Raw genomic sequence first — 27,670 nt, forward strand, 5'->3', positions numbered from 1 at the left:
TTCCAAAAACAAACCCTTGCCATCAAAGGGTAAGTCCTGGATGGTATATTGGAGCTCAGGTGGCAGGTTGGAGACCTGGAGCCAGGAGATACGCCTCATGGTAATACCGGAGACCAGAGTTCTGGCTGCCGAGTCGGCTGCATCGAGGGAGGCTTGGAGAGAGGTTCTGGCCACCTTCTTCCCCCAGGAACGCGGCAAATTCCTGGCGTGAATCCGGGGGCAGTAGTTCCGTGAACCTACCCACCTCCGCCCAGGTGTTATAGCTATACCGGCTCAAGAGAGCCTGCTGGTTGGCCACCCAGAGCTGCAGGGCCCCCGCTGAATACACCTTACGACCCAGGAGGTCCATCCACCTAGCCTCCTTGGATTTTGGGGCTGGCGCCTGCTGGCCATGGCGTTCCCTTTCGTTGACCAACTGGACAACTAATGAGGAGGAAGAAGGATGAACATATAAGTACTCATACCCCCGAGAGGGTACCATGTATTTCCTCTCGACTCCCTTTACTGTAGGGGGAATGGAGGCTGGGGACTGCCATAAGGTGTCGGCAGTGGCCTGGATGGTCTTAATAAACGGAAGGGCCACCTTGGTGGGGGCATCCGCAGACAGGATGCTCACAACGGGGTCTTTGACCTCTGGGACTTCTTCCACTGGGAGGTTAATGTTGAGTGCCACCCTGCGAAGGAGGTCCTGATGGGCCCTGAGGTCTATCGGTGGGGGCCCTGATGATGAGGTCCCTGCCACAGCCTCATCCGGGGAAGAGGAGGATGATACTCCGGGGATGAGAGGGTCCTGGATGGCCTCTTGCTCCTGGGACGGTTCCTGCTCCAGCGGTACCGGGGAGTCCGGAGGGTGGGTCGTCTGCTCCTCCATCCCAGTTGGGGGGGGGGACAGGTAATGGTGGCCTCTGGTGCCCGATGTTCCGAGGCAGCAGAGTGGGCCTGGATTAGGGGAGCACCCTGGGCTTGATGGTACGCCCAGGGTGTCCAAAAGGACAACTGTTGAAGTCCCATGTCGTGAGACCGGACATCCTGGAAAACCCCCATAGGCACCTCCGTATCACGGTCCTGGTTGTAATAACTGTCCACGTGGGAGGACACCGACGTCTGCCTGGACGGCCATGGGGGAGCAGAGAAACCTGGAGCAGAAGTCCCGATGGACCTCGCTCCCCTCTTCAGCGGGGACCGGTGCCAGTACTCAGAGAGGTACTGAGATTGAGACCGGGACCTGCGACCAGACCGGTGCCGGGAGGTCGACCGGGATCTCGAGTCCCTGCGACGTAATCGGCTCCGGGAGGTACGGTGCCTGGGTCGGTGCCGGGAACCAGAGCGGTGCCATGAGTAGCGAGTCGGAGAGCAAGAGTCTGACCGGTGCCGCGAGTCTGACCGGTGCCGTGTAGAGGAACGGTGCCGGGACCGCAAGCAGCGTCTAGAGCCGGAGTGTCATCTCGACCGGGAGCGCCTGCAGGATTGCGACCTTGAGCGGTGCCGGTCCGCTGAGCCGACAGACGGCGGTCTGGTCAGGGTCGGCTTGCCCATAGATTGGAATACCTGCACCGGCGGTGCTGGGGGTAGGGGCAGTGCCGCATCAGTGATGGCAATCAAGTTTCTCGCCGCCGAAAACGCCTCCGGTGTAAATGGCATAGTGAGCTCTACCACGGCGGGTGCCGGGGAGCTGTCCGGTGCCGGACTCGACAGCCCTTGCGGGGCTGGAATCGATGGTGCTGGTTTAGGCGGTGCCGCGGCAGGTATCGGTGCCGAGCGGTCCAATTTAGGCACAGTCTCTGGTTGCGACGCGGGTGTTACCGAAGCAGCATGAGTCTTAGCCTTCTTTGACCTCAGGGAGAGGGAGCGGCGTGGAGTCGATTTTGGTGCCGGTGGTGGCTGGTGCCGGGAGTCTTTATGCGTACCAGTGAGGTCCGGTGCCGTGGGGGTGCCTTTGCTCACCGGCTGACTCGTGCTCGGTGCCGAAGGTGAAGGTGTCAAGGCCACTTCCATGAGGAGCTGTTTTAATCTGATGTCCCGCTCCTTCTTAGTTCGCGGCTTGAAAGCCTTGCAAATCGAGCACTTAGCAGTTAAGTGCGATTCCCCGAGGCACTTCAAACAGGAGTCGTGGGGGGGTCTCCTGTTGGCATCGGCCTGTGACCGGCCGAACATGGTTTGAAACCCGGAGAGCCAGGCATGAGCTCCGGCACCAGGTGTGGGGAAGGGGCTACTCCCCGAACCTCGCTTACAAGTACTAACAACTATTAAATTATGAACAACTAAATCTAACTATATATAAGAACAAGAATAATAACTATGTATACGATAATGAGAAAAAACTACAAGTAGCTAGGGAAGGTGGAGGTCAGCTAAGCCACACTCCACTATTCCAACGACCGACACGGGCGGTAAGAAGGAACTGAAGGGTGGCCGGGTCGGCTGGGGTATATATCTGGTGCCATAGCGGCGCCACCCCAGGGGGCGCCCAGCCAACCCGGCGAGTGTTGCTAGGGTAAAAGTTTCTCCAACGAACGTGCACGCGGCGCGCACACATCTAACTGGAATGGATATGAGCAATCACTCGAAGAAGAATAAGCTTAAACTTAGTTTAATTCTCATAGTAATCCATATCTTAGCTAATAAGCATTTTACTAGAGAAATCTGTTTTGCAACATAAATGGAAAACAGCTTCAGTGCATATATGAGCAACATGGCAATGTCCTAAATTTGTTCCCAGAGCTCAGGTACTGAGACTGAAAACCTAAAAAATTGTTGGGATGTTTCCAGTTTTCCCTACACAAGACCAGACTGATGTGTGAAGAGAAGGAGTTCTGCCTGAGCACAGGTTGTTCACGGTTGTATATTTAGATTGGGTAAATTCTATAGCAGTTTATAAGGCTAGATTTAGGTGTGGCAGTGGAATTCCTTGCACTCTCAGTAGTGTGCTACTTACAGCATGCCACTAATTTTGCAGTAATGTTGGTGTTTGAGTTCCAGAAAAGATATGGTAACTGATACATGGATTGCTTCTTCTAAGGAAATTAGCAGAAAATTCTTAGCAAATCAGCCATCTCTGAAATGTAGTATACTCCTTGATAAAAGGTTTATTATATCCTGCTTACAAAGATATTTTTGGTGAAGATACAAACAGAATTAATGATGGAACACAAAGTTTTAAAGAAATAATTTGGAATAAGATGCAACATTTTATAAATAAGATTATTAATGTGAAATGGCAGTATAAAAGTGTAACTAAGGAAAAACACAGGGCCTCTAGTAGTAAGTCTCTGAAATACTCATACATGAAATGAGGAAAAAAAAAAATATAGGACCAGTTTCAGCATAAGGATTAAGCCGGATGGAAAACTTTCACAGAAATGGTTAACAAGAAGGAAGATTCAGTGTTACCATCTACTGATTCTTGGAACTTGTCCTTAGCAGTCTGCAATTTCTCCAGTGCTCTTAGGTTTGGTGCAGCTGTTTTGAATAAAACATTTTCTTTGGATACTATTTGCTGCTGCAGTTGCTTCAGATGAGCCTCAATCTCTTTATCAGACTGTAGGTCCTAAGCAGAAGACAAAGTCATGAAAGGGGATTACTTGCCAATAGAATCATCGGGCTCCCAGGACAAGAGGACCCTATACAAACTGGTTCACCACAGACGGAAATATACCACGGTCCCTTACATCAGGACATGGTAAGCAGAAACAGCAGCTGAACAGACCTTGGCAATAGTCAGAAATAATCTTAACATAAAAAAAAAAAAGCCCAAGATAATTTAAATTAAATAAAATGGACAAGAAGCACGATCAAAGGCCTCTGCCTTCAGAAAACCTTTTAAACCAATTCCATCTGGCAGCAGGACACCTCCTAGCACAGAGGTCTGGTCTCTTAATATTCTGCCTTGACCTCCTTAGACAAGCCAAGACATCCCATCATATAAGGCTTAAGTCAAACCATTCTGTTATGTGAAGCAGCTTCAGTTCGGGTAATCTACCCTGCCATATTGCTGGTGAAGAATTTCTGACACCATAAAAGTCTTTTCCTTTGCTCTATTTGAAGAGCTAGATAGGATCTTTAGCCCTCAGAACCAATTTTGATTGTTCCTGAGCATCTTTATAAAAGACCTTTACAAAACGATGACCAACTCCTTTGGCCTGGTATTTTGAAGTAGACTAGGGTAAGGATTAGCAGCCACATTGCCTGTGCCTGGGGAGAATTTTTTATGAGAAGCTCTTCCTGAATCACTACTACAGATTCTTGCAGTAGCAAGTTGTGGGAAAATTTTTTTTAGTCTTTTGGGGCAGAGCCTTGCAAGTATTGCAGCTTTACCTGAGCACATTTTCATGAGACATAAAACACCCTTTTTGTGCTAATATGAAGTAGGGAATATAGTGGGACATGGAAGTATCTTAACTCTTATCAACAGATTGGTCATCTTGAACAAGTATTTAAAAAAGATTGAGTACATATTACACTTAACGATTTAAGCCACTCCACTTAACTATTTACAACTCTTTCTTTATTGTGTTAGTTTTCATGAAAGGTAAAGGCTGGTTCTGCAACCTCTCCAGCAGATGAACATATGATCCAAAGGATTGTTACAGAAGACAGGGTATTTATACCCTTGGTCTATAGCTTTGGCTCTCAACCATTCCAGACTACTATACCCCTTTCAGGAGTCTCATTTGTCTTGCATACCCCCAAGTTGCACCTACTTGGCTTACAAAATCAGACATAGAAGTGTGACAGTATGCTATTACTGAAAAATTGCTTACTTTCTCATTTTATCATAATTATAAAATAAATCAATTTGAATATTGTACTTACATTTCAGTGGATAATATATAGAGCAGTATAAACAAATCATTGTCTGTATGAAATTATAGTTTGTACTTACTTCACTAGAGCTTTTTATGTAGCCTGTTGTAAATCTAGGCAAATATCTAGATGAGTTAAAGTACCTCCTGAAAGACCTCTGCACACTGCCAGGGATACGCGTAACCCAGTTGAGAACCACTGGTCTATGGAATGCAAGGCTCCGGGGAATTGACACAAGGCCCTTATCTGCCAAACCCTACTCTTGAAATTTCTATGGCCAGGTATGCGACTTCTATTCTAGGGCCCCATGAATGCAGTAGTATGAAGGAAAATTGGAATTTCTGTTCTTCCTCCATTAGATTTGCACTTAACTACATTCTATAATTTAAAGGTTTTGTAAAGTAGAATATTCTGATTGATAAAATGCATATATACTAATGCTAAAAAGTCAGGATGTCTAACAGGAAATGGCTGTTGTCAAATCTCAAGCCTACTAGTTTTCAGCCAAAACATTTGGTTAAGATTATGCTGAAGAATGCATGAAAGCTTCATTCTATAGTACTATAAAGTAAATAAAATAAAGGGTCTCACTGTTAGATCATCTGTTAGACTGCTATAGTCTATCTGAATTGCTCTCTCTCTTTCATAAATATCTGCAGCAGCCTCAGTGCTTTCTGCTTCGGTTCCCAGCTGTAACAGAGATGAAGGGCTTTTCAGTTCAGAAATATAGTGACCTTTTTAGCTGTTAAAAAGAACAAAAAGTCTACATGACATGGAATGAGGGAGAAAAATGGAGCTACTTTTCCTTTTCTAATATATTTAATACACTTCTGTAATCAAACATTATGATTTACTAGTTGAATAGCAGGAAGTATTCATAGCTGAAAATGCTGTCTTTCTATGAACTTTGAAGAATCCAACAATTGCAATTGCGGTATTAACATGAAAGCAGAAGTGCATTTGTCCAGAGGGCACTTAGAATGGGCTAACTCCATTTCTGGTCTGTCAGAATGGGCTTTCCAGGGTGTTTTCAAATCCCCCTTTCAAAAAAGGCTCCTAGGGATATTAGTCAATAGAAAACACCCCTTCCAGCCAATTGTTCTTAGAAAAAATAAACAAATCTCCCTTTCCTTTTAGGCTGCTGGCAATGACAAGCAGACTGCCTCCTAATCACTGCAAGCCTGGATCAACAATTACCTACTCCAGTTCTGTCCCAGTCCCAGTCTCTCACATGCTGCTTCCATCCTCCTCAGTGTCAGTACCCCAGAACCACTTTCCCTCCCATATTCCACACATCAGTGACACATTCCTACTTTCCCTCCAAGTTCTCCACCTTGTTCTTATTCCACAACAGCTACAGCCCCCTCTCACCATATGCCATCTCCTTTCTGTCAATCTAGACACTCCATGAGTACCCTCCAATCCCCTTTCTCTCCACTGAATGCCCCATCCCCTTGTTCTTCCTTCCTCCTGTCCTCTCCCATCCAATTCTGCCTATCCTCACCTGGAGGAGCTTTCCCAAGACTGGATTCAGGGAGCATCCTTGCTAACTTCCTTTCTCCCTCTCACACTCTCTCCACTGAGATAAAGGATAAAGGCAAAGAGTTTTTACTCTTCACAGCAGTTCGGGGGCGGGGTGGGGTGGGGTGGGAGCAGAGGCAATCCTGTTGACATGGTCACCTGGCGAGGGAGAGGGACAGTTTGCCCTGAGGCACCCATTTCAGGGGGAGGGAGGTGGCAAACCAAGTAGCTTTGCAAACTGACATGGAGTCTCACCATCATTTGGTTTCAAGGCCCTCTCAAACAGAGAGTAGGAGCTGCCATTGCAGGGTAAGCTTGCCCTCCAACACCCTGACCCAGCCTCCCCTCAGTGGTAATTTTTTTTGGAAGGATGGAGGACCCTGAGTTTCAGATTTCACTCTAGACTCCCAAAAACCTCCAAGTGGCCCTGTCCACTGTGAAAGTCAGGAGGGAGGACTTGAAACTATCATAAGTATTCCTAAGAGTATATTCCATCTCTAATTTATTTGACTTCTTTATTTCTATAGCTGTGGGAGGAAGGAGGCTCAGATTTAGATAATATTCTGACATTTCTCACCCCCCCCCAAATATGAATATCATATAAGGAGGAGTCCTCAATAGAAAATCATCCACATCTGAATTTCATCCTATCTAATCTACTAGGTTTTACATTTTTGCATTAATAGTTTTGTCTTTATGGATCCTCTTAAAAGTTTATTTGCAATGTTGATAGTGGTAATGCCTTTGTATTATGAAGTTTTTATATATTTTCAGTAAGATGTTGCCAGTGCGGGTTGGTGTAAAAATGTGTGATAGCTCCTTCTACTGGCTGCATAATAATGGATTTGGTCAGTGCCTATATTATTATTTTACATTATTATATAACCAGGGCAGTCAGTCATTAGGAAAAAAAAATTTACTTCAGGAATATGTTTTCTGCTATAGTACATCTTTCATAAGTATTTTCTACAGTACCTCTACTTCACTGATTTCATCCAGAGATCCCAATAAGAGAGAAATTCTCAAATCTTGGACCTTGCATTCAAGAAGCATATTATGTCTCTCTAATCTTTTTTGTTCCAGAGAGGTTTCAATAGATATAGCTTCCTTTTGTAACTTACCCATTTCCCTGAAACCATACAAAGGTATGAATCTGTTAAACACTGGCATTATTAAAAGTTATGTAACTATCAGGCAAGCATTAATAGAAACAAGAAGGATTTTTCTACTGTAGTCTACATTACATATTAAAAGGTAAGTACTTGGTCCCAGTAATGACCTGAAGTACTATATAATGCATTAGCACCAAGAAGGAATTAAAGTTAAGTAGACCAGTAAAGTCATTTTTCAAACATGGATTCTTTTACCAATACCAGAGGGGTGGAAAATAACAGTCTTGATATATCATCACAGTTCAACAGTTTCAAGCTTTCAGAATTTAGCACACTTACTACATCAACTACAATCTCTATCCTACCAGCCCATACTTCTGCTCATGAAGATTTCTTCCCTTCAAACCAGGAACAGACAGAATATCTTCTCCTAACATTTATTCTACTTGAAACACAATTCAAGGTCACCTAATCAATTTACTGTACAAATGTAAGTGGCTAAATAGTAAGACAGATAGAATATTAATCCTGATACACCTCTACCTTAATATAACGCGACCCGATAAAACACAAATTTGAATATAATGCGGTAAGGCAGGACTTGGGGGGGGGGGCGCCTAAGCACTACGGTGGATCAAAGAAAGTTCAATATAACGCTGTAGATGTGCAGACTCACCTCTGCAGCGCCTCCTGCTGGTCGTCCTGGGAAATAGCTCACTTCCAGCCAGGAGCGCCCTCTGCAGGCCACTGATCTGCATGTCCTCTGCTGGCCCCCATGTCCCTCCCAGGACCCCAGTGCCCTTTTAACTGGGTCTCTCCCCTCCCAGGGGAACCCCCACCCCACTTTGCCTCAGTACTGGCTACTGCCCAGTCTCCATCTAGCCCCTGTTCACTGGGGCAGACTGAAGTATCAGCCATTCATCATAGGCAAAGGGGTTTGGATCTGTTGCCTTTGCCTACCTCTTGGGCAACCCTCAGTACCTCTTGGCCTAATGCTAGGCCGCAGCCTGGGGCTTTCCAGGCAGGAGCTCCCCAGTTCCTCTGACTTTCCCCAGCCCTGCTCCACCTTAGATACCTTGTCTTGCTCTCTGCAGCTAGACCCTTCTCCCTCTACAAGCAGAGGGAGATTGTCTGGGCTCCTGGCTCACTGCCTCTTATAGGGGCCAGCTGGGCCTGACTGGGACCTGGCCACAGCTGAGCCTGCTTTCTCCCAATCAGCCCAGGCTTCTTGTCCCAGCTACAGCCCTCTCCTGGGCTGTTTTAAGCCCCGAAGGGCAGAAGCAGGTAGCCACCCCACTACAAACGCAGTTTCACCTATAATGTGGTAAGATTTTTTGGCCCCTGAGGACAGCGTTATATCAAGGTAGAGGTGTAGTTAGCAGTTAAAAACTATTTATAATAATTATTGTTATATAATACATTCTGTTAGATGAGTATCAAACTTATGAATTCTTATAACTTTTTGATGAATAAAGTATACTAGGAGAAATATTTCACAAATTTTCTTAGCTAACACATACGTGTTTATCCCCCAAAAGGGCAATGACTCACTGGATTGAGCAATGGCTGATAATCAATATATGGCTAATAATGACCATATATTGATTCAGTTGGAGGTACTAAAAGAGAATATATGCACAGATTAAGCAGGACTGGGGAAGACAAGATAGACTAGATTAAAAGGAGGAACCGTTCCCACAGAAGAGGATTTAGCAGCAGAAGCAGGACAAGAAAGCAGTCTCAAATTAGTATTTCCCTCAAGATACGCAATACCTGACAGGCACTGAGTGTACCACTGTGCACACAGAAAAAACTAGAAAAGTCACCCTAAAATGTTAATCAAAAATTCAAGGTTTAACTATTTCTAACTATGAGAGACCAGGATGAGACCTAACTGGGGGTGCGGGGGTGTGGGCATATTATCCCACATCTACTCACTACGGGTTCTTACACCTTCCTTTGTAGCATGCTGGCCACTTCTAGAGACTGGATCACTGGACTACGCTGACCTCAGGTCTGATCCAATATGACAACCGACTTCCCACAAAAGGTTCAAGCATCTAAAGTGCTGACCTCTTTTGAAATTACTAAACTAATTATTATACCCAAGTACAATTAGTAGTTACCTATTAAGGGTTAATAATTTCTTCCTTGATTCCTCAACTTCATTTTGGGCTTTTGTAACCTCAGTTTTGAGAGTTATTAATCTATCCTTAAGATGCTGTTGTTCCTCCATTATTTCATTCACCATTAGCAGAAATTCTTCTTCAGTCTGCATAAAAAATAATTCCATATTTTTAATGTTATCTTTTATTTTAAAAGCCTAATATGCCATTATATAGCAAGAGGGAATCAAGGTTTAAAACCTTTATACCATATTACATTAGTAAAACAAACTAGCTGTCAGCTTCTTTATAAAGCTATTCATGCTGTGAAACTATTGCACTTGAAAATACTCAACTACATAGATTCCTATATACCCAGTGAGCTATTCATGGTACTTTCTTAAACATAGACCCAAAACAATTTTATTGAGAGCATATGTAGTCTTAATCTCCAAGGATTATCTTAATACATAGTAAAGACTAATAAACTATCATCCAATAGTTTTGTACAGATTGAAATCACATGTCTTAAAAGCATTTCTACTTATGGTGTATAGCAAAATAAAATTTAAAGAAATTAAAATGTATAAAAGTTACAACACATCTATAATAATTGTATAAAATAATAAATAGATAAAGGTTAAACATATATAGATATTTGTCTAAGTCAAAGTCAAGGAGGACACCTCTATTCTCACATTCGAGACATCCAGCCACCAGGTAAGTGCTCCCAAGATTTGGGGTGGTACCACGACCAATGTGCTCAAATGACGCTTGGCTGGGCAGTACACCACTGTAATGGCCACAGAAGGAATCTGGCAAGCAGCGTCACGTAGGAACACATATACGTGTGTCCTATTGGTCCCAGGCACGTGTGAGTTATGCACAAATTACTGAAGGGCTCTGCATCTGTCTTCTGGCAGGTATGATCACTCTGACATGAGCTGAGTATGAATTCTAGTCACTTCGACAGCGTGAGAGACTATTTTTCATAATTCACTAGGAGCTCTAATCAGGAGAGCAAGGAGATGATTCTATGTAGGACTATCTTGGTCTCAATCCTGGGACTTGACCCTGATCAGCCTATCATCTAGATACGCGTAGACATGAAGTCCCTATTTCCTTAGATATCTCACCACCACTGCCAGGTAACCTGTGAATACACTCATTGCCATGGACAGTCCAAAGGGTAGGACTCTGTATAGATAATGCTTAGGTCCCTTTATAAATCTGAGGGACCTTCTACGAGCCAGGTAGTTGGCAATAGGGAAGTATGGATATTGCAAGTTGCAAGTCACAAGCCAGTCTTAACCTCAAAGTGATGCATGCAAGCATTATCATCCTGAATCTGAGACAGCATATGTATCTACTGAGCCTCCTCAGGTGTAGGATAGGACCAAAAAAACTTTTCTTTTTGGACTAGGAAAATACAGAGAATAGACTTTCTTCCCCTGTATTCCTGAGGCAAATCTTTTACTGCTACTAGCCAGAGTAACAAGGCCAATTCTGTCTGTGAAAGGCTCTCATGAGAAGGGTTCCTGAAGAGTGATCAGGAAGAAGACAAGAAGCGGGTAAGGAGAAGAATTGGATGGTATAGGCATGTGACAACATCTAGCACCCATTTGTTAGTGGTGATGTCCAACCATGCCTGGTGGGATGAGATGAGGCTTGTGCTCAAGAGATTGCTCAGTTAATTGGTGTCGGTGCAGCTTTCAACCAAACTATCAAGTTTAGCAATGCATGAATGCAATGCTCTGTGTGGCAAGTGTACTGTACTCCTGTACTTTTATAGATTTTTAGACTGATTGGGATATGGAACTGTTTGCTGCCTATCCTAGTGGTGTGATTGATGGATGGTACATTGGAAGCATACGGATTCCTGGGGACCTCCACATCTCTTTTGGAGTCCTTTAGCGAGTACAGGGTGCTGTTCTCTCACTAAATAATTCTGATTCTTCACATGGTAAATCCTCAGTTATGGCTTGCACTTCATGAAGAATGCCTAAAGCCAGAACGCTATTTACATGGTAACAGAGGTGGCATGGACCAGACTGTGGTATCTGCCACATCCAATGCAGCCTGAAGAGCTGACTCTTACCAGTTGGCCCTCTGTAATAAGGTCATTAAGCTATTCTCTCTTCTCCAGGGGGTAGGGGAGGGGAGCAGGGTCTCCTGAAAGGCATCCCATATTAAGAAATTGTACTCGGTTAGGACAACCTGGCAAATTTGATACTTTCAGCTTGAATGAAGCACAGGAGGACTTTCACCCAAACAGGTTAAATCTTTTGAAATCCTTTTCTTTTGTTGGGTTCCTGGTAAGCGTGGACAGCCAGGACTACTAAGGAACTGGGGTTGGGATGCAACTAGAAATACTCAATTCCTTCTGTACTAGATACCATTTTTTGATGCATTTCATCGTCAGTAGGTGACTAGTATTTACCACAGTGCACTTTCTGAATCTAAAGATCTCTCATTTATAGGAGGAGATATTCTGGCCGGTCCCAGGGACGGATAGCAAATAATTTTTTAGATTTCTTGATCTCCAAGGTGTCTGTAACCTGTATCAGGAGCTCCTGAAATGCCTAAAATCATCTGGGATCAGCATCCGTGCTAAATGACTGTTTCATCTGGAGTTGACAAAGATAGGTTCTCTGCAGGGCAAGGGTGTGGAGGAAGACTGCTGCTGCTGCATTCATACCTCCGAGTCCCACTCTTCCTGGTACTTGGGTATTACTGGAGTCAGTGATATCACTGGGGAGGAGGACCTTTTCCTTTTTTCATTAAAGGCAAGTGGTTTCTCAACACCTGGAACGATAGGCCTCAGTATTTCCAGAACGGTCAGGACAGCATCCTCTAAACATATGGGTGACTGGCAGGTTATTGGGGCTATACCAGTGCCAATCCTGATGTGGTGAAGGCTAAGTCCTTAGATCTGCTGATGGATCTTATGCGGGACATTTCTCTGCTCAATCATAGAAGACAGATGGCTGTATCTCCTCTATAGATGCCACCAATAGGTAACGCGTCAGCAGTATCAGGCTTGTGCTGGTACCAAGGGATGTCTCCAGTGCCAGGTATGGATCTGGCATAGGTGCAGTTCTTCCTCCAGTGCCAGTGCATATGTAGAGGTGCTTTTGGTATCCAGCCTAGTACCAATGGTGTCATTCTGTTATTTTTTTCCACTCATGTTAAGTGATGGGTGAGGCTTGGGAAGGAGGGGGGTGGGTTATCTCCCAATGTTTTACTGTGTCTCTCTACATAAGATGACACTGAGCATTTCCATGCGCTTCTGCCCCATTACTCTACGTGGCCCCAAATGGTGCCCTGTTTCAACGTCTGACGCATGATCTGAAGGTCTAGGTGAATCAAGTGCCATGGATGCTGTGTTGGCTCTTTGCTCAATCCAGAATTCTCTGAGTTCTTAGGCATCACCAACCTGGCCAGTGGTGCACTGGACAGTGCAGGCTTCACTGGCATTGGGGTCCTCGAACCCACAGGGATTCTGGTGCTGCCTTCATTTACTGCTCCAGAAGATGGAAGTTCAGTCTTTTGTGTCACTTGATTCCAAGTGGAGAATGAGATGAAGACCACCTGCTTGGGATGAAGGATTTGCTTAATCAGATCAGGTGCCTGATATGCCCATATGTATATGGAATTTACATCATAAGATAAGTGAGGCATGAGGACTGTGGGTTTTAAGCCTACCACCTTCAAGTCCTTGTACAAAGCAGTCTGTAGAGGGGGAGCTTGCGTAAGAGAAAAATCAATCAGCTTGGGTTTTATTCTGTTCTAATACATTAAAATAAGGAGAATGAAGGCTGTTCTAAAGAATCTTCACAAGATTTATGAAGTTTGGATGAGAATAGCCAATATTAAAGCACCATCAAGCCAGACACACATTAGGTTCCATACTACTGCCACAGGCAGTAGGAGAGAATTGAGAGACGGTCAAACCTACCACACCTTTATGTCCTTGTATGGGAGCATGAAGAGGCTAAGGATGCATGAGTGGCCCCATTGCTAGCAAAAATAATATATAGCAGGATCCACACCAGCACACAAAGAACTTTCAGATAATTTTATCAAAGCAAAGAAAAAGTAAAACAGCATCCCTTTCTCTATGATTACAAAGGCCCTGATCCTACAAATAGGAATGTTGCCTTTGATTTCAATAAGAGTGGATGAAACCTAAAAGGCACTGGGAAGAAGGTATTCATGGAAAGCCGGCACAGACAACCCTATCCACAGGAGACACTGGGGTGTTGTGCACGTGGGGGCATGGCCAGCAGCTTCATGACTACATGGGTCCACTATTCAAAGCCACCAAAACAGAGTGTGAGGGCACAGATGCTGTGGTCTCTATTATAGTCCATGGGCTATTGTAATCCTCTTCCAAAGTTCCCTCAGCATTGGAGAGAGGATTCCATCCTTCTCACACCTCACACAAACTCCTATTTACTCACAGCCCATGCAAATCAGGTTTTAGAGGAAAGATTTTAATCACAAAAGAGGAATATATGCAGTAGTGAGCTGGAGCCGGTTCCAACTGGTTCGCAGGAACCAGTTGTTAAATTTAGAAGCCCGTTTAGAACTGGTTGTCCCGCCAGGGACAACTGGTTCGAAAAGAGCTTTTAAATTTAACAAAAGCTCTAGCAGCTCCCTGCCCTTCCCCTAGCCCCAGCTCACTTCACTCCACCTCTGCCTCCTCTTCTGAATGCTCCTCCAGCTTCTCCTCTGCCTCCCCAGCTTCCCGCAAATCACTGTCCGTGCAGGAAGCCTGGGAGGGCTGAGAAGGAAGCAGCGGCTTCCCTCAGGTGAGCTGGGGTGGGGGCATGAGTGGGAGGAGGGCTCCAGGCGCCGCAGGGCTCCGGCCTGGCCCCCAACCCCGACCTCGGCCGGGCGGCGTGGCTCCTGCCTGGCTCCCGGTCCCGGTCCTGGCTGAGTGACTCTGGTCCCAGCCCTGGCCAAGCCCCCACCTCCAGGCAGCGCGTTAAAGGGGACAGGGAGTAGGGAGGGGTTTTTTTGGAGGGAGGGGATTAGTGTCGTGGCGATCAGAGGGCAGGGAACAGGGGAATTGAACGGGGGCAAGAGTCCTGGGGGGGGCAGTCAGGAAGGAGCAGGGGTTGGATGGGGCGGTGGGGGGCAGTCAGGGGTAGGGATTCCAGGGACAGAGAGAAGGGGTGGTTGGATGGGGGCAGAGGTCCCGGGGTGCCATCAGGAATGAGAGAAGGGGTTGGATGGGGTAGCAGGGGGCAGTCAGGGGACAGGGAAGGGGGGTGGACAGGGCATGACCCCCTCATGGGGTGAGGAAGAGGGAACCGGTTGTTAATATTTTGGCAGCTCACCACTGAATATATGCTTTCAACTCTTCAAAGAAATTTTATCCCCCCTCCCCATCTCCAGAAATACATCCTTTCCTCTGTATTTTAATTATGATTTGATTTACATTAATGGAGAGATGTGGAAAATAGAGCTGTACCTGGCATTCTCACAATGGAGCAGGTTTATGTGGTATAAACATCTATCACTCTCCTTTTCACTGCTTCACATGGACAGAAAAATCAATCAGTATAAAGGGATAAAATAATGCTAATTGCATATGAATGTGCAACTTTTTATTACTGCATATGCTCACGATTTTTTAAAAGTGAATTTTAAGAAAAGCCAACTACAAAGAAAGTATCCATATGTACAGTCAACTTTAAAAACTACTTCATACAAAAATATGAGGCCATTCTGTATGCTCAGTTACTCTGACATTATTTTAAGCTGACTATATTTACTATGTGTAAAGTATTTTGAAGATGAAAAGCGTGATATAAATGCTTTTTAGTTTAGCTGTCACTAGTAAAACTTGCTAAAGAACCTCAACCTTCTGCTATTAATATTTTAACTGCATGTTTATCTATAGCCATTGATGCATACATGTGCATTACAGGAATGTCTTTAATGACATGAACATGCAACATGTACAAGTAGACAGAGTTAAGGTTGCTCTTAATATTTTCTGACTTTTTCCAGTTCACATATCAAGTTAAAATGTATACAACTGAATATTCTGACATTTATAAATACACCTCTACCTCGATATAACGTGACCCAATAGAACACGAATTTGGATATAACGCGATAAAGCAGTGCTCCAGAGGGAGCTGTGCGCTCTGGCAGATCAAATCAAGTTCAATATAACGTGGTTTCACCTATAACGCGATAAAATTTTTTGGCTCCCAAGGACAGCGTTATATCGAGGTAGAGGTGTAAGTACCAGGTTCACTTAAAATTATGATTCTCTATATTTTCCTTCTCTCTTGCAATAGGACTTTGTATTGTAACAGTTACCTTCTTTAGCCTGACAATCTCAGACTCATCCTTATGAACCATTTCCTTCAACATGTGGATCTTGTTCACCAATTTTTGTAGCTCACCACGACTGTATTCAAGCTGAATGCTCAGTCGTGTCTTCTGGTTTTCAAACTCCAGTCTGGCCAAACATAATGTAACAACATTATTTTTGGCCAACAGTTAGAAATCAGTTCAGCACTGATTTAAAAGCATCCGTAAAAAAAGACTGAAAAGCAAATGTACCCCATTCATTTTTACTTCAGAATAACTGAATATAAATGCAAAAAGCATACTAAATTTAACAGTATAATTTAGACATAGGATGACCATTGCAAGATAAGTACGCAATCCACAAATGAAGTATCTAGCAGATATACTGAAAATAGTAACAAAAACCCCACACTAGTCCAGGGTATACTGATGACTACTTCTGCAAACATTTTGTTTCTTCAGAAACAGAAATGACAAAGTTTAGTCCTTCTTGCTTCTCAGTACAAGGTATGTACTCATGACCAATACAGAAAACTTCTCCTTTTATTGTTCTGTTATTAGCTTTTTAAAACCGCCCTCCTCTGAACTCCCAATTCTCCAAGATCTAAAACATGGATTTAAAATGGAGCATGTACGCTATTCTGAAGTTTAAAATCCTGTACAACTATCAATCTGTACAAGTATTTAAATCTCAACCACATGCAAGGAAAGTGTTTTGTCCTCTAAGTTTCTAGATGACAACACATCAGAATGTCCAACTCAACAGATAACCTGGATGGAGAAAAGGAATTGGACTCTGTTACTGGGAATCTGTATTGAAATAGAGGCAAAGATGATTTGCTGTTAACAACTCTAAGGTCCATGAATCAGTTTGCTTGACTGATGAGATGATAAAAAAATGAACAGTAATCTTCAAGTTTTTAGTCTATAAGGTTATAAAGGGAAGACTTCATATCCAATCCTGGAACAGGACACCAGTCTCCAGTGCTTCTGACTCTCCTCTTTGAGAAAGAAACTTGTCCTTTGTCACCTAAGTATGTGAATGAAATCCCTATTGTTGATGTTACCAATTTGAAAATATCTTGTATGAAGTTCTAATTTCGTCACTGGGTGCTTCCCATATAGAAACGTTACATCCTTACAGTTAGTTCTCCTTTGAAATGTGTGACCTTGTGTAGTGAGGCAGAGTGGCCTCCACTACGTCTTGATTAATAGTGTTAACGTTTTCACAAATATAATGATAAAGCCATTTCTCTGGGCATTTTTAGGCTATTATTCTTGCTTATTGCTATATTATATATGTAGTATTGTAATAATGTCAAATGTACAGTATTATTAATATATTCTTATCTAACCAGTTTGTTGTGAAATGCCACTGTGGACTAATATTGCAGTTGGTGTAGTAGCCCCAGACAGACAATATACCTAAACTAACTCCAAGTAATAAGTACATTACCATATTGTTAGGATTGCTAGATATGTAATGATGGAGAAAACCTGACATCTTGCAGTAGATCTCTTGGGCTTTGGCAATCCTTCATAAGTAACTATGCAATTACTAAATTACCGGTGTACTTGTTTTGATAATGCATACAGCAATTTTCATTTGTTTGAAAAACACCTTTTTCTGTCAGTTTCTTCCTGCTGTTTCACACGTTCTTGCTCAAATACACGAATATTCTCTACCCCAATTTCTTCACAGAAGTCCTGGAATACAGCGTCTTCAACCTTTAAACAAATGATCCAAACAAACCAATTAAAACGTTAATTCACGTAAGAGAAGCATCATTTTATAAAAAAGGTTTATTTTTTATATATTGGGCAAAATTTTAAAGACATTTTAGAAATACAATGCATTTTAAAGCTGCTGGGAATTTAGTTGCATTAGAAATTTTCAAAGTGTGTGTGAAGTCCAAATAACCAGATAGTGCAGCTGACCTTCACAGGATAAGGAGAGGAATCCCTACGTTAGCCATTTGTGCCAGAGCAGGAGCAGTGTTACTCCAGAGACAATTCAAGGTATCATACTGGAACATTAGCCTCACACTCCTACCCATGGCTCCCACTCTCTATGAGGAAGGAGAAAGCAACAGGGTATGCAGAGCTGCTGATCCTCCAGGCCCATTCCTGCCACTAAATTCTTCTGCAAAGCTAAGCTCTGTGCTACAGAGGAGAGTGCTTATTCCTTGTTAGAAATCCTACTCCCTTCTCCACATTTATACAGTGGAATCACATCAGTACAACAGGTTACTCTTACTGATAAAGAAAAGAGCAAAAAACTTTCCCCAGACTAGAAAATGGATATCTACAAACCCACACATATGACCTAAACTTAACAGATAAAGACTTTTAGATTTGGAAAATTATGCTTACAGAAGTTCAAGGGACAATGGGACACAAACAAATATAGTGAGTACTCCATTTTGCACCTATCAGAGGAACAAAATTTAAAAAACATGCAGCACAAGCTAATATGGATATTTAAGAAAAATTAAAGCTCTTACAAACCACTGTGAGTTAATGTAATGCCAAAAACTACATCATTTATAAACACATCAATACCCAGTCTTATTTAAGCACCATCAATAGATACACTATTCTTAGGAAATTCTTAATCTAAATATTCTTTTGCTATAAAATCCAGCACTACATTATTTACACAGGAAATGACAACATGCTTGGAAAATGTGCTTTTGGTGAGAACTGTATTTCAACTATCAAGCCCTGTATAGTTGACTCACAGTAACTAAGAAACCTGTTTTTATAGGTAGTGAGATACAAAAAAAGTCAATTAAAATTTTAAAATTGAAAAAAATTCTAAAATAATTTCTATGTAGCATATAAAAATGCTTAATTTTATGGTGTGACAAAGGGTTGAGATGATCCACAGATACATGTGTGAGCATTGCAATAATCTCAAATTGATGCAAATAAAACCTTTATGTTATACCACCATGAATGTTGATATAGAGAGTATTTTCTTCCTGGTGGCAAACACTACAGTTAAGGTTGAATTCCAGTTTCTGTTTTAATATTCCTTTAATAAAATAATTCCCTTTGAATTGAAACCTTCTACATTTTGTTTCAGTTCCAAAGTGAATATTTTCTTGAGTCCCAGCAAAATTGCTTCAGAATATTTTTAAAGTTACTTGAGCAGAGGAAATGTTTCCCCCCTTATTCCAAATACAATTGTAATGTTTATCTAAATGAAAAAAGGCCACCTGAAACTTCAAATTAGTTTTGTTCTACATTACTCACTTAGGAAGCACAAAATTCTGGTTTGAATAAAAATGATTCAGTATTTTAAGGTTACAAACTGATAAAATTAGGATATTGGAACACGCATATTAAAATATTTAAATGTTTAGGATATTGTCACTGGTAGAATAGTATAGCATGCTGCATGTTCCCTGGAGTGCTTTAGCACATCTATAGACTATAGCTACTGTTCAGACACTAATGGTTTAATAATTGCATGAGTTCACTCTCAACCCTACAGAGAAGTTGCTGTAAGCCATTTATAACTCCATAATTTGTCATGAACATTATAGAATGTGTTACCTCATTCATTTTCTTTTGAAACTCTTCAATTTTCTCTGCTCTTTGTAGAAGTCCTTCGTTCAGCATAGCATATTGTGATTTAATATTTACTAACTCACTTTCAAGTTTAGATTTTTCCTAATTACAAAGAGGAAGAAGGAAATAAGTTTTTTTATTGGTTTCTTTAAACAAAATGAATGGTATTCTAAATATTAATAGGTGCTTCTGATACTACGGCTATATATCTTGTGTTGAGTTAAGAAGTACAACTTTTTTTCTGGTTTCAGAGTAGCAGCTGTGTTAGTCTGTATCTGCAAAAAGAACAGGAGTACTTGTGGCACTTTAGAGACTAACAAATTTATTTCAGCATAAGCTTTCATGGGCTACAGAAGTGAGCTGTAGCCCACGAAAGCTTATGCTGAAACTTTTTTTCTGAAATCACTATTGTTGATTTAAGTGCAATGGCTATAATTCTATAGAACAGAAAGCAAATTACATATTACAAATAAATGTACCAGCTAAGACTTGCTGAGTCATGCATCTTTTCTTTGGTGTGTGGGGGGCTACTATAGATCAAGTTTATCTGAGTGTCAAGTAAATTTTTTCTTAAACCAGTAACATATCCTAAAGGAAAGCCTCATTGCTTTAATATAGTACTTATTCTTATTCTCTAATTTTATTAGTTTTCTAGTCATAACCACTATTTGCTAAATGTAATTCCAAGAACTACACAAAGATGATTAATATAAGATCTACTAAGCTTGTGGATGTTGTATTGAGTATTAGCTACAATGTTTATTAAGCATAAAAATTATAACCTAAGATCACCAAAACCAGAGGAAAAAATAGGAGCTTCATTATTCTGTACTACCTTGTAGAAATTAGCCAGGTGTTTCTTTTTAATATTCTCTAATTCGCTCTGCGAATATTTGAGCCGAGTCTGAGTTCCCTGGCACTGTGCCTGTAACTGTTTCAAGTCAGTCTCCTTACGTTTGACCTTCATTAATTCCTAAAACAGATTTCAAAAATTGTATGAGACAATATAAATAAAAAGTAAGTTTTAAAAACAAAAATCAACTTCATACTCAAAAGTAAGTTGCTCTATTCACAGGCGAGAGAAAAAAATCTTTATGATCGTAATCTGACTTCCATTTAACAGGGTGTCTAATTAGAGAAATTTAGCACAGTTAAGCCCCATTTATGTGGGCCAGCTGCCCACAATCAAGTTGAGTTTTGATGGTGTGGCACATATTCGAAAATGCTTTTCAAACACTGGTTCACTTTCTAGTGTAAAAGGGCATAAATTGATAAAATTACTGTTCTGGTCCTCTCAACAAATCTATAGGGAAGCTATGAAACCAAGTTTCACAGTCACAATTCATGAAAAATTGTTCTCTGTTGCATGCTAATAATTTTATTCTCACTAGTCACTTGACTATAGCAATGCCTCAAACAGCGTCTCTGATGAAAGACATGAAGTGCTCCAACCATACCACAACACTTCCTATAGCAAAACTAGCTCTTAACATTTAGGCAGTTCTCCATCTATGTAATCCACACAGAGAGTAGCTTGGTCTCATCTCCCCAGAAACAGTAAACTACCCACTAGATGGGGAAACAAAATTACACTGATAGTGTGGATTGCAGATAAACAAATGGCCCAGATGTATGTAGTCACACTGCATTACTTCTTGGAACAAAGGTATCAGACAGGCAGTACTTCCGACCAACAAGCCACTACTAGTTCTGCCACCCCATCCCGCATTAATAAAATAAATCAGGAATAAAATAAATTAACTTGAAATTAAAAGTTGACAAAAACTGGACAGTTCCTCGGACTGTCTTCCCATTCATGATTTTTATTCCATTTTGCCTTTAGTGTTAAGATAGAATTGTCTATTTAATGGACTTACCTTTAGTTCATTAACCAACCTATCCCTTCTTTCTTTCATTTCTTTCATCTCTTTTTCATCCCAATATCTAGCTTTAAATTTCAAGTCACTTGACCCTCCAGAGATAACTCCAGATTTCAAAAATAAAGTTCCATCAAGAGAAACTGTCTGAAAATTAAAGACATTTTATTTTCTTTAATGAACAATACTACTAAGTTGGGTTAGGAACTATGCATCTGCAATACTCCAGCAGCTAATGGACCAAGATCTGAGCAAACAAGTGCATGTAAGTATATATAAGTAACCTCCATACTTAGTTGGATCATGTCCCAAAACCCTTGCTTACACAGAGGTATACTGAGCAAGCTACAGAAGTATGTAACTGACACAAGTAGTGTTATTTTGCAGTGAGTAATGTTTTAATATAAATTAGTATTATAGCCTATTGGAAATTAATCCCATGAACTGGAAATGGGATTTTTATATATTTTATATTTACACAGCTGGAACACTTAACTATTCATTTCCAGATATTCTAAAGGTTAGGTCTTTAAAAAGTGTAAAAATTTTGTTTAAAAAAAAAAAAGAATACTTATTTTTGGGTGTCAGCTTGATAACAAGTGAAACATACTTACAATCTTCATTTTTCAACTCAAAACTACTTAAAGATTTTTTTGTTTAGGATTATTCTTGTTTTTGAACGAGCAACAAAAATTTAAATCAGACTGGTATAGAAGGTCCACTGGAAAAAAGTGTTGTTTCAAAAGATTTAACATGGACTATCAAAGCAGGGCTCCCATTCTGTAGACTTTAACGGGTCTTCAGAAGGTACATGACAGGGAGCTACCCCCATGTACCATTGTTGTGTTTAATCATCAGCGGAGAGGCACTGCAGAATGAAGTAGGGAGACTTTCAACCATAGTGCAAACTTTTGCCTGCACCTCCCACACAGGAAACCCACAAGAACATATGAAGGCACTTCTCTGCAGGAAAGCCAATAAAACAGATTTTATGTTTCTCAGTCAAACATTTTAAATGTAACAAGCAAAAGGAAAAAAAGGATCATTTGCAAAAAAAAGAGTCAGCTGCAGGGAAATATTTCAGCACCATAATTTAAAACTCCTTTTCTAACTTTTTCCCTCTGAGCTTTCCAGAAAAATTCCACACTGGAAAGAGATGGGTTATGTGAAATTTCAGGGGATTAAGTTTCTTTCTGTGTAAACTGGCGAGAGCAATATAATGACAGTTTTTAGTTAAGTCATATTTTGTAGGATATTTATAGAAGTTATTTCAAATGGTATTAAACATATCATTGGAATCCATCTGATGAAGAAAACATATGAAACAAAACTCAGTTTCTTACTTTCAACCTCACTGGTCCATCAAATGCTATCTGTCTTGCTTCTTTAACAGTTTCACACACCAGACCATTCCCACATACAAACTGTATCACTTTTTTCAGGGGTGTAAATGGAGTCTGTACAACATCAATCATCATTTTAGATCCTTTTATCTCCCTTAATTTTTCATTGACGGGCTTAATCTAAAAAGCAAAAAACAATCTTTTGGAGAAGTAGCTGAAATAATGTGATACAAGTACTTTGGTGGGATAGTATACTGCATGAATAAAATTAACAATAAACATCCATATTTTCAGTCATACTTGTGCCTTCTGACAAAACAAAATTTACATTTATTGAAGTAAATAAAAAATGGACAAATCATGCATTAAAGTAACATTAAAAATCTGCCCACAATCAAAGATGCTAGGATTTATGTAAAAACATTAGGACTTCGATTCAAGAAAAAACATTCATAATCAGGACAGCTCTTAAGTATGTGCTTAAATCCATCTCTACTGAGCAAAACACAAACACCTCTACCCCGATATAATGCCACCTGATATAACACGAATTCGGATATAACGTGGTAAAGCAGCGTTCCGGGGGGGGGGGGGAGGGGGCAGCAGATCAAAGCAAGTTCGATATAACACAGTTTCACTTATAACACAGTAAGATTTTTTGGCTCCCGAGGACATTGTTATATCGGGGTAGAGGTGTAATTGCTTTCCTGAATCAGTGCCTAGAATAGCGATTGCCTATATCAAATTTAAAAGGCAAAACAACGATTCTGTCATAGTTCTATTACAGTGATTTTATTTCAATTAAACCTCAATTACTGATGGAAACAATTTAACATACTGCAATCACTAGCATCCTCTCATGTAAGAATCAACACACAAATTTAGGCGTCAAAACTTGGGCATCAAAAAAAAAAAAATCACACAGATATCTAAATAAGTATGGTATGATTTTCAGATATGCTGAGCACCCACAGCTGCCACTGTGACATTAATCATCCCCACTCCAGTTTGTCATGCCACTGAGACACCTGAAGGCTGCAACAGCCCTTCCTGCAATACCGTGTCTCCTTGGAGTGGAAGAATATGCTTAACAGAGCTCCACTGTTTGCCACAAAACACTCCCCTAGCATGCATTCACTTGTGCAGCCTCCCATCTCTCTCTCTCTTTCCTATGCAAAGGAATCGTATTGATTCCACTGCTGAGTGATTCTCCCATTCCTGCAGAGGCAGGATTGCTTCAATGACCAATTCACCTATTTTTCTTGAAGCCAGACTGCAGTTTCCTGGCACAAAGATCCTTTAAAGTTTCTACAGAAGAGACATTATTGCCCTGGACACACGGGAAGACCAACCACAGGGGATGTGGTTTAATTAGGCTCAAGATTTATTAACTTATCTCACCTGGGAACTATCAAGCAATGACTCCTGGTCATGATTCCCTTCCCTTTATCATTTTCACATGGTGGAGAGCTGTTTCCGTCCCCCACCCCTACATAGCTGGTCCCCAGAATGTTGCTGGAAACCCACTGCCCTCCACTCATGTAGGGATTAAGGGGCTAGGGAAAGGGGTTGTTCTGCTTGTACCAGGCACTAGGAAGCCCATTCCCCTCCTTAGGGGATACTTTCCTTTAAGTCCACTTCCAATTTTGGAATAATCAGGAAATGGACTTCCATCTCTTAAAAGGCCAACAACTTGAACCTTATCTCCTCCCCGATCCCATCGGCTGCCTGAGGTGCTGTGGCAAAGGTGGAAGAAACCACACTGTCCCGGCCAACGTGGCAGCAAGAGAAAAATTCTTTCCCTAACCCAAAAGGGGTAACTAATGCAATGCCCACGGCAGACCAAAAACCCAGTCCTACACTAATCCCCAGGGTAGGAGCTGCTAATCCTGAAGCGACAAGGGACTCCCCCAAGTGCACAGGGGCCAATAGCTTACTTGATCCCTACCAGCCCACCCACCTGCTCAGATGATGCCTCCACCTCATTCCCTGAGGGGAAGTCCTTAAAAGAGCCACTATCCTTTTTTCCTGCTAGTCCAGGCAAAGACTCCCTGCCTTTGAATTTGTGAGGGTTACATTTTAAAAGAGGTCACAGCAAAGTTTATCTGGGGTACTTCAGCCAAAGACTTAGAAGATTCCTTTGACCGCCTAAAAGGTTTTCAGATAGTTTTGGAGAGCACTTGCCTATTATCAGGCTGTGGCCAGAATTCTTTTATGATATTAAAGGAATACTGGCATCTATAGCACTAGTCACTGCAGGGGGCACAAAATCCTGATTAGAAGAGTGGCCTAATTTTTTGAGTAAGAGTACAGGCAAAGCAGTAGGGCTCTCAAAATTAGATGTTGGGTTGAAGTAACTTCTAAAATTTGGCTCAAAACAAACAAACAAACAAACAAAAAAAACCAGTACTGATGACCTTAGTGAGGTATGTGAATTTACTTTACAAAAGGATAGGAAGCAGCTGAGGCTAAGTAGCATCAAGTCATGCAGCTGTTGTTCCATAACAGCTCAAGTTGGAATTTAGTTACCCATTAAAAACACACCCTGAGTCCTGTGCATTTTACAATGCACCATTAATGAATAGCTGATTCCAATTTGATTACAAAATGAGGTTTTTTTTGTTAGTCTGAAACATATCAAAATTTCATCTATGAAAACAGTATTTTCATAAGTATTCTATCTATAGAATAAATCAGTTTCCAATAGGCTGAATTTATGTTAAAATGTTATTAATAAATACAAAAAGAAATGTTTTCTCAAGATATAGCAGACCTTTGTATCTCACTCTTTCAGGAGCCAAACTACAACACAAACAAGATTCCATATAGGGACAGAACACTAAACTATGGATGGCCTGGGGCACAAGTTTGAATTGCAGGCCTCTATAGTAGTTTTCTCTGAAATGCTACAAGTTTAGGGACAGATCCGTTTTACTATATGGCTTAAGGAACTAGTTTATAAAAGCATGATGTAATATATACACTGAAGACAGTAAAACCAGTTACATGAGGAGGATCAACCAAGGGATAGAATTGCAATAAAAGGTCTTAACTACACAGTGCAGAAAGGGGAAGGGTTTGAGTTTTTATAGCAGTCAAGAACCTTTTGAGACATATAATGTCTCTACAATAGCTTTATTTATGCTTAAATACTTATAATTTATATATCCTTTTAGAATTTAAATTCTACCTTAAGCAATCTTAAAACTGAACTAATTTGCTGATGAAAAGAAAAAAACTTACATCAAGGTAATCTAAAGCAAGAAATGTTTCAGGCTCAGCTCTTTCCTCTTTTAGAAATCGAATGCAATCCCTTGCTATTTTTTCAGTAGCCACAACGATGGCACTCATGTACTTGCCGAAGACTTTGGTAACAGCCAGCTGATATTTTTTATGGATAGGATGACACAAGTCAAGCAGTCTTCCAAACTTAAGATAACAAAATTGAGAAATGATAAACCTTTCACAGATGAGGAAGCAATTAATAAATCCATACACATTTCAGGCCAAAGTACAGCTTTCTGGTAGCAAAAATGAGAGAAGCTTAAGCAATCTGGATCTTGAATGACACCTCTGAATGTTACTATATCCTCTAAAATAAGAATACAACCCATGTATACCAAATGTTATACACAAGCCTAAATGTTATCAATTATTTTTACTATCAAGTAAAGTACACGTACCGTTTAAACACATTTACCATAATGGATAATCTGAAACTGAAGTTCTTCACAGTTAAAAAAATTGCATTCCCACTTCTGTTAAAATATACATACATACACAGTAGCACAACCTTAGAGTAAAATGCTCTGCAGTTCTGCCATCCTACCACACTATAAAACTCTAGCTCAGCCAAGAAATGCTAGTGCTGCTCTTAATTTTAATCATTCTAATTTTTACATTGATACTCCTATTTGAAATTTGTAAAAATAAATTCATGAATGAATAGCATGCTTATCAATTGCACGAAAAAGAGAAAACACTTTCCTAATCTGAAGGTTGGTGTTAGTTCAATCACTTAATTCTCTAAATTCACAAAGATTGAATTTAATAAACATACTGTTCTTTTGTAGAACAAAATTTGCATTGTCATTCCCATTTACAAGTGTCCCTAGAATACATAAAATAGATTGAAAGTTAAAATATATTTAAGATGGTCACAGAAAGCCCCATGCTGCCATATATACTACAACTGCAAATGCAAATCTCAAATCTAATTATAAACCACAAAAATGCAAATAAATCAATCCAATTACCACAGAATCAGGATAAAGTCTTTTGAGACTCTCCAGCATCTCTGCTCTCATTTGCTGGCGTCTTCCTTCATGGTAGTCAATTCTAGCATTCTGCAGCTCACCAATTATTTTGTTTAGTTCTTCATTTACTTGAGCTATCTGTACCCTTGAATTCTCTATTTCATCAGTTAGGACTTTCTCCTGTTGTTTTTTCTCTGCTAACAATTCACTTTAAACCAAAATAAGGGAAGATGTGAGGAAAATGTATCCCAATTATATTGTCTTAACTTTACATTAATTTTATGAGTAGAGTGATTTTATTCCACAGGTGTGAGCCTCTGGGCTGAACTCAAAATCTTTATATGGAAATAAGATTTTGATCCGTGAAAGTCAAATGATGAGATAACAGACTTTACTAACAAACAAGTTGAACTGCTGCCATTTAGAAGATTTGATAGCTATACAATATCATCTTTTGCTAAAATTAAGTGGTTAACAGAATATTTGTTCAGCTGTTCTAACAAGACCAGACACTTCGCATAAGTGACCACTACGTTATAGAAGTTAAACTAAATACTCATAGACTCATAGGTCAGAAGGGACCAATATGATCATCTAGTCTGAACTCCTGCACAAACCAGGCCACAGAACCTACCCATCTACTTCTGTAACAACCCCTAACCTATGTCCGAGTTATTGAAGTCTTCAGATTGTGGTTTGAAGACCTCAGGCTGCAGAGAGTCCACCAGCAAGTGACCCATGCCC

General features: G+C 40.9%; 1 protein-coding gene across 4 annotated transcripts in view; it reads right to left on the bottom strand.

Moving 5' to 3' along the window:
* Positions 1-27,670, bottom strand: part of SMC1B (structural maintenance of chromosomes 1B) — a 70,710-nt gene that overhangs the window by 23,867 nt on the left and 19,173 nt on the right. For 3 of the 4 annotated variants that reach the window (XM_075070453.1, XM_075070447.1, XM_075070448.1), the window contains 12 exons: positions 26,927-27,134; positions 25,914-26,099; positions 22,671-22,850; positions 21,328-21,474; positions 20,286-20,423; positions 19,436-19,552; positions 17,496-17,602; positions 15,881-16,022; positions 9,563-9,708; positions 7,300-7,453; positions 5,395-5,493; positions 3,391-3,547 (listed from right to left, as the gene is read on the bottom strand). In XM_075070453.1, coding sequence (XP_074926554.1) covers positions 3,391-3,547; positions 5,395-5,493; positions 7,300-7,453; positions 9,563-9,708; positions 15,881-16,022; positions 17,496-17,602; positions 19,436-19,552; positions 20,286-20,423; positions 21,328-21,474; positions 22,671-22,850; positions 25,914-26,099; positions 26,927-27,134 — 1,781 coding nt within the window. The remainder of the gene's footprint in view (positions 1-3,390; positions 3,548-5,394; positions 5,494-7,299; positions 7,454-9,562; positions 9,709-15,880; positions 16,023-17,495; positions 17,603-19,435; positions 19,553-20,285; positions 20,424-21,327; positions 21,475-22,670; positions 22,851-25,913; positions 26,100-26,926; positions 27,135-27,670) is intronic. The other variant, XM_075070450.1, reaches the window with a different exon arrangement.

The sequence above is a fragment of the Chelonoidis abingdonii genome, chromosome 1 (assembly GCF_003597395.2).
Source record: "Chelonoidis abingdonii isolate Lonesome George chromosome 1, CheloAbing_2.0, whole genome shotgun sequence".
NCBI classification, from domain to species: Eukaryota; Metazoa; Chordata; order Testudines; family Testudinidae; genus Chelonoidis; species Chelonoidis abingdonii.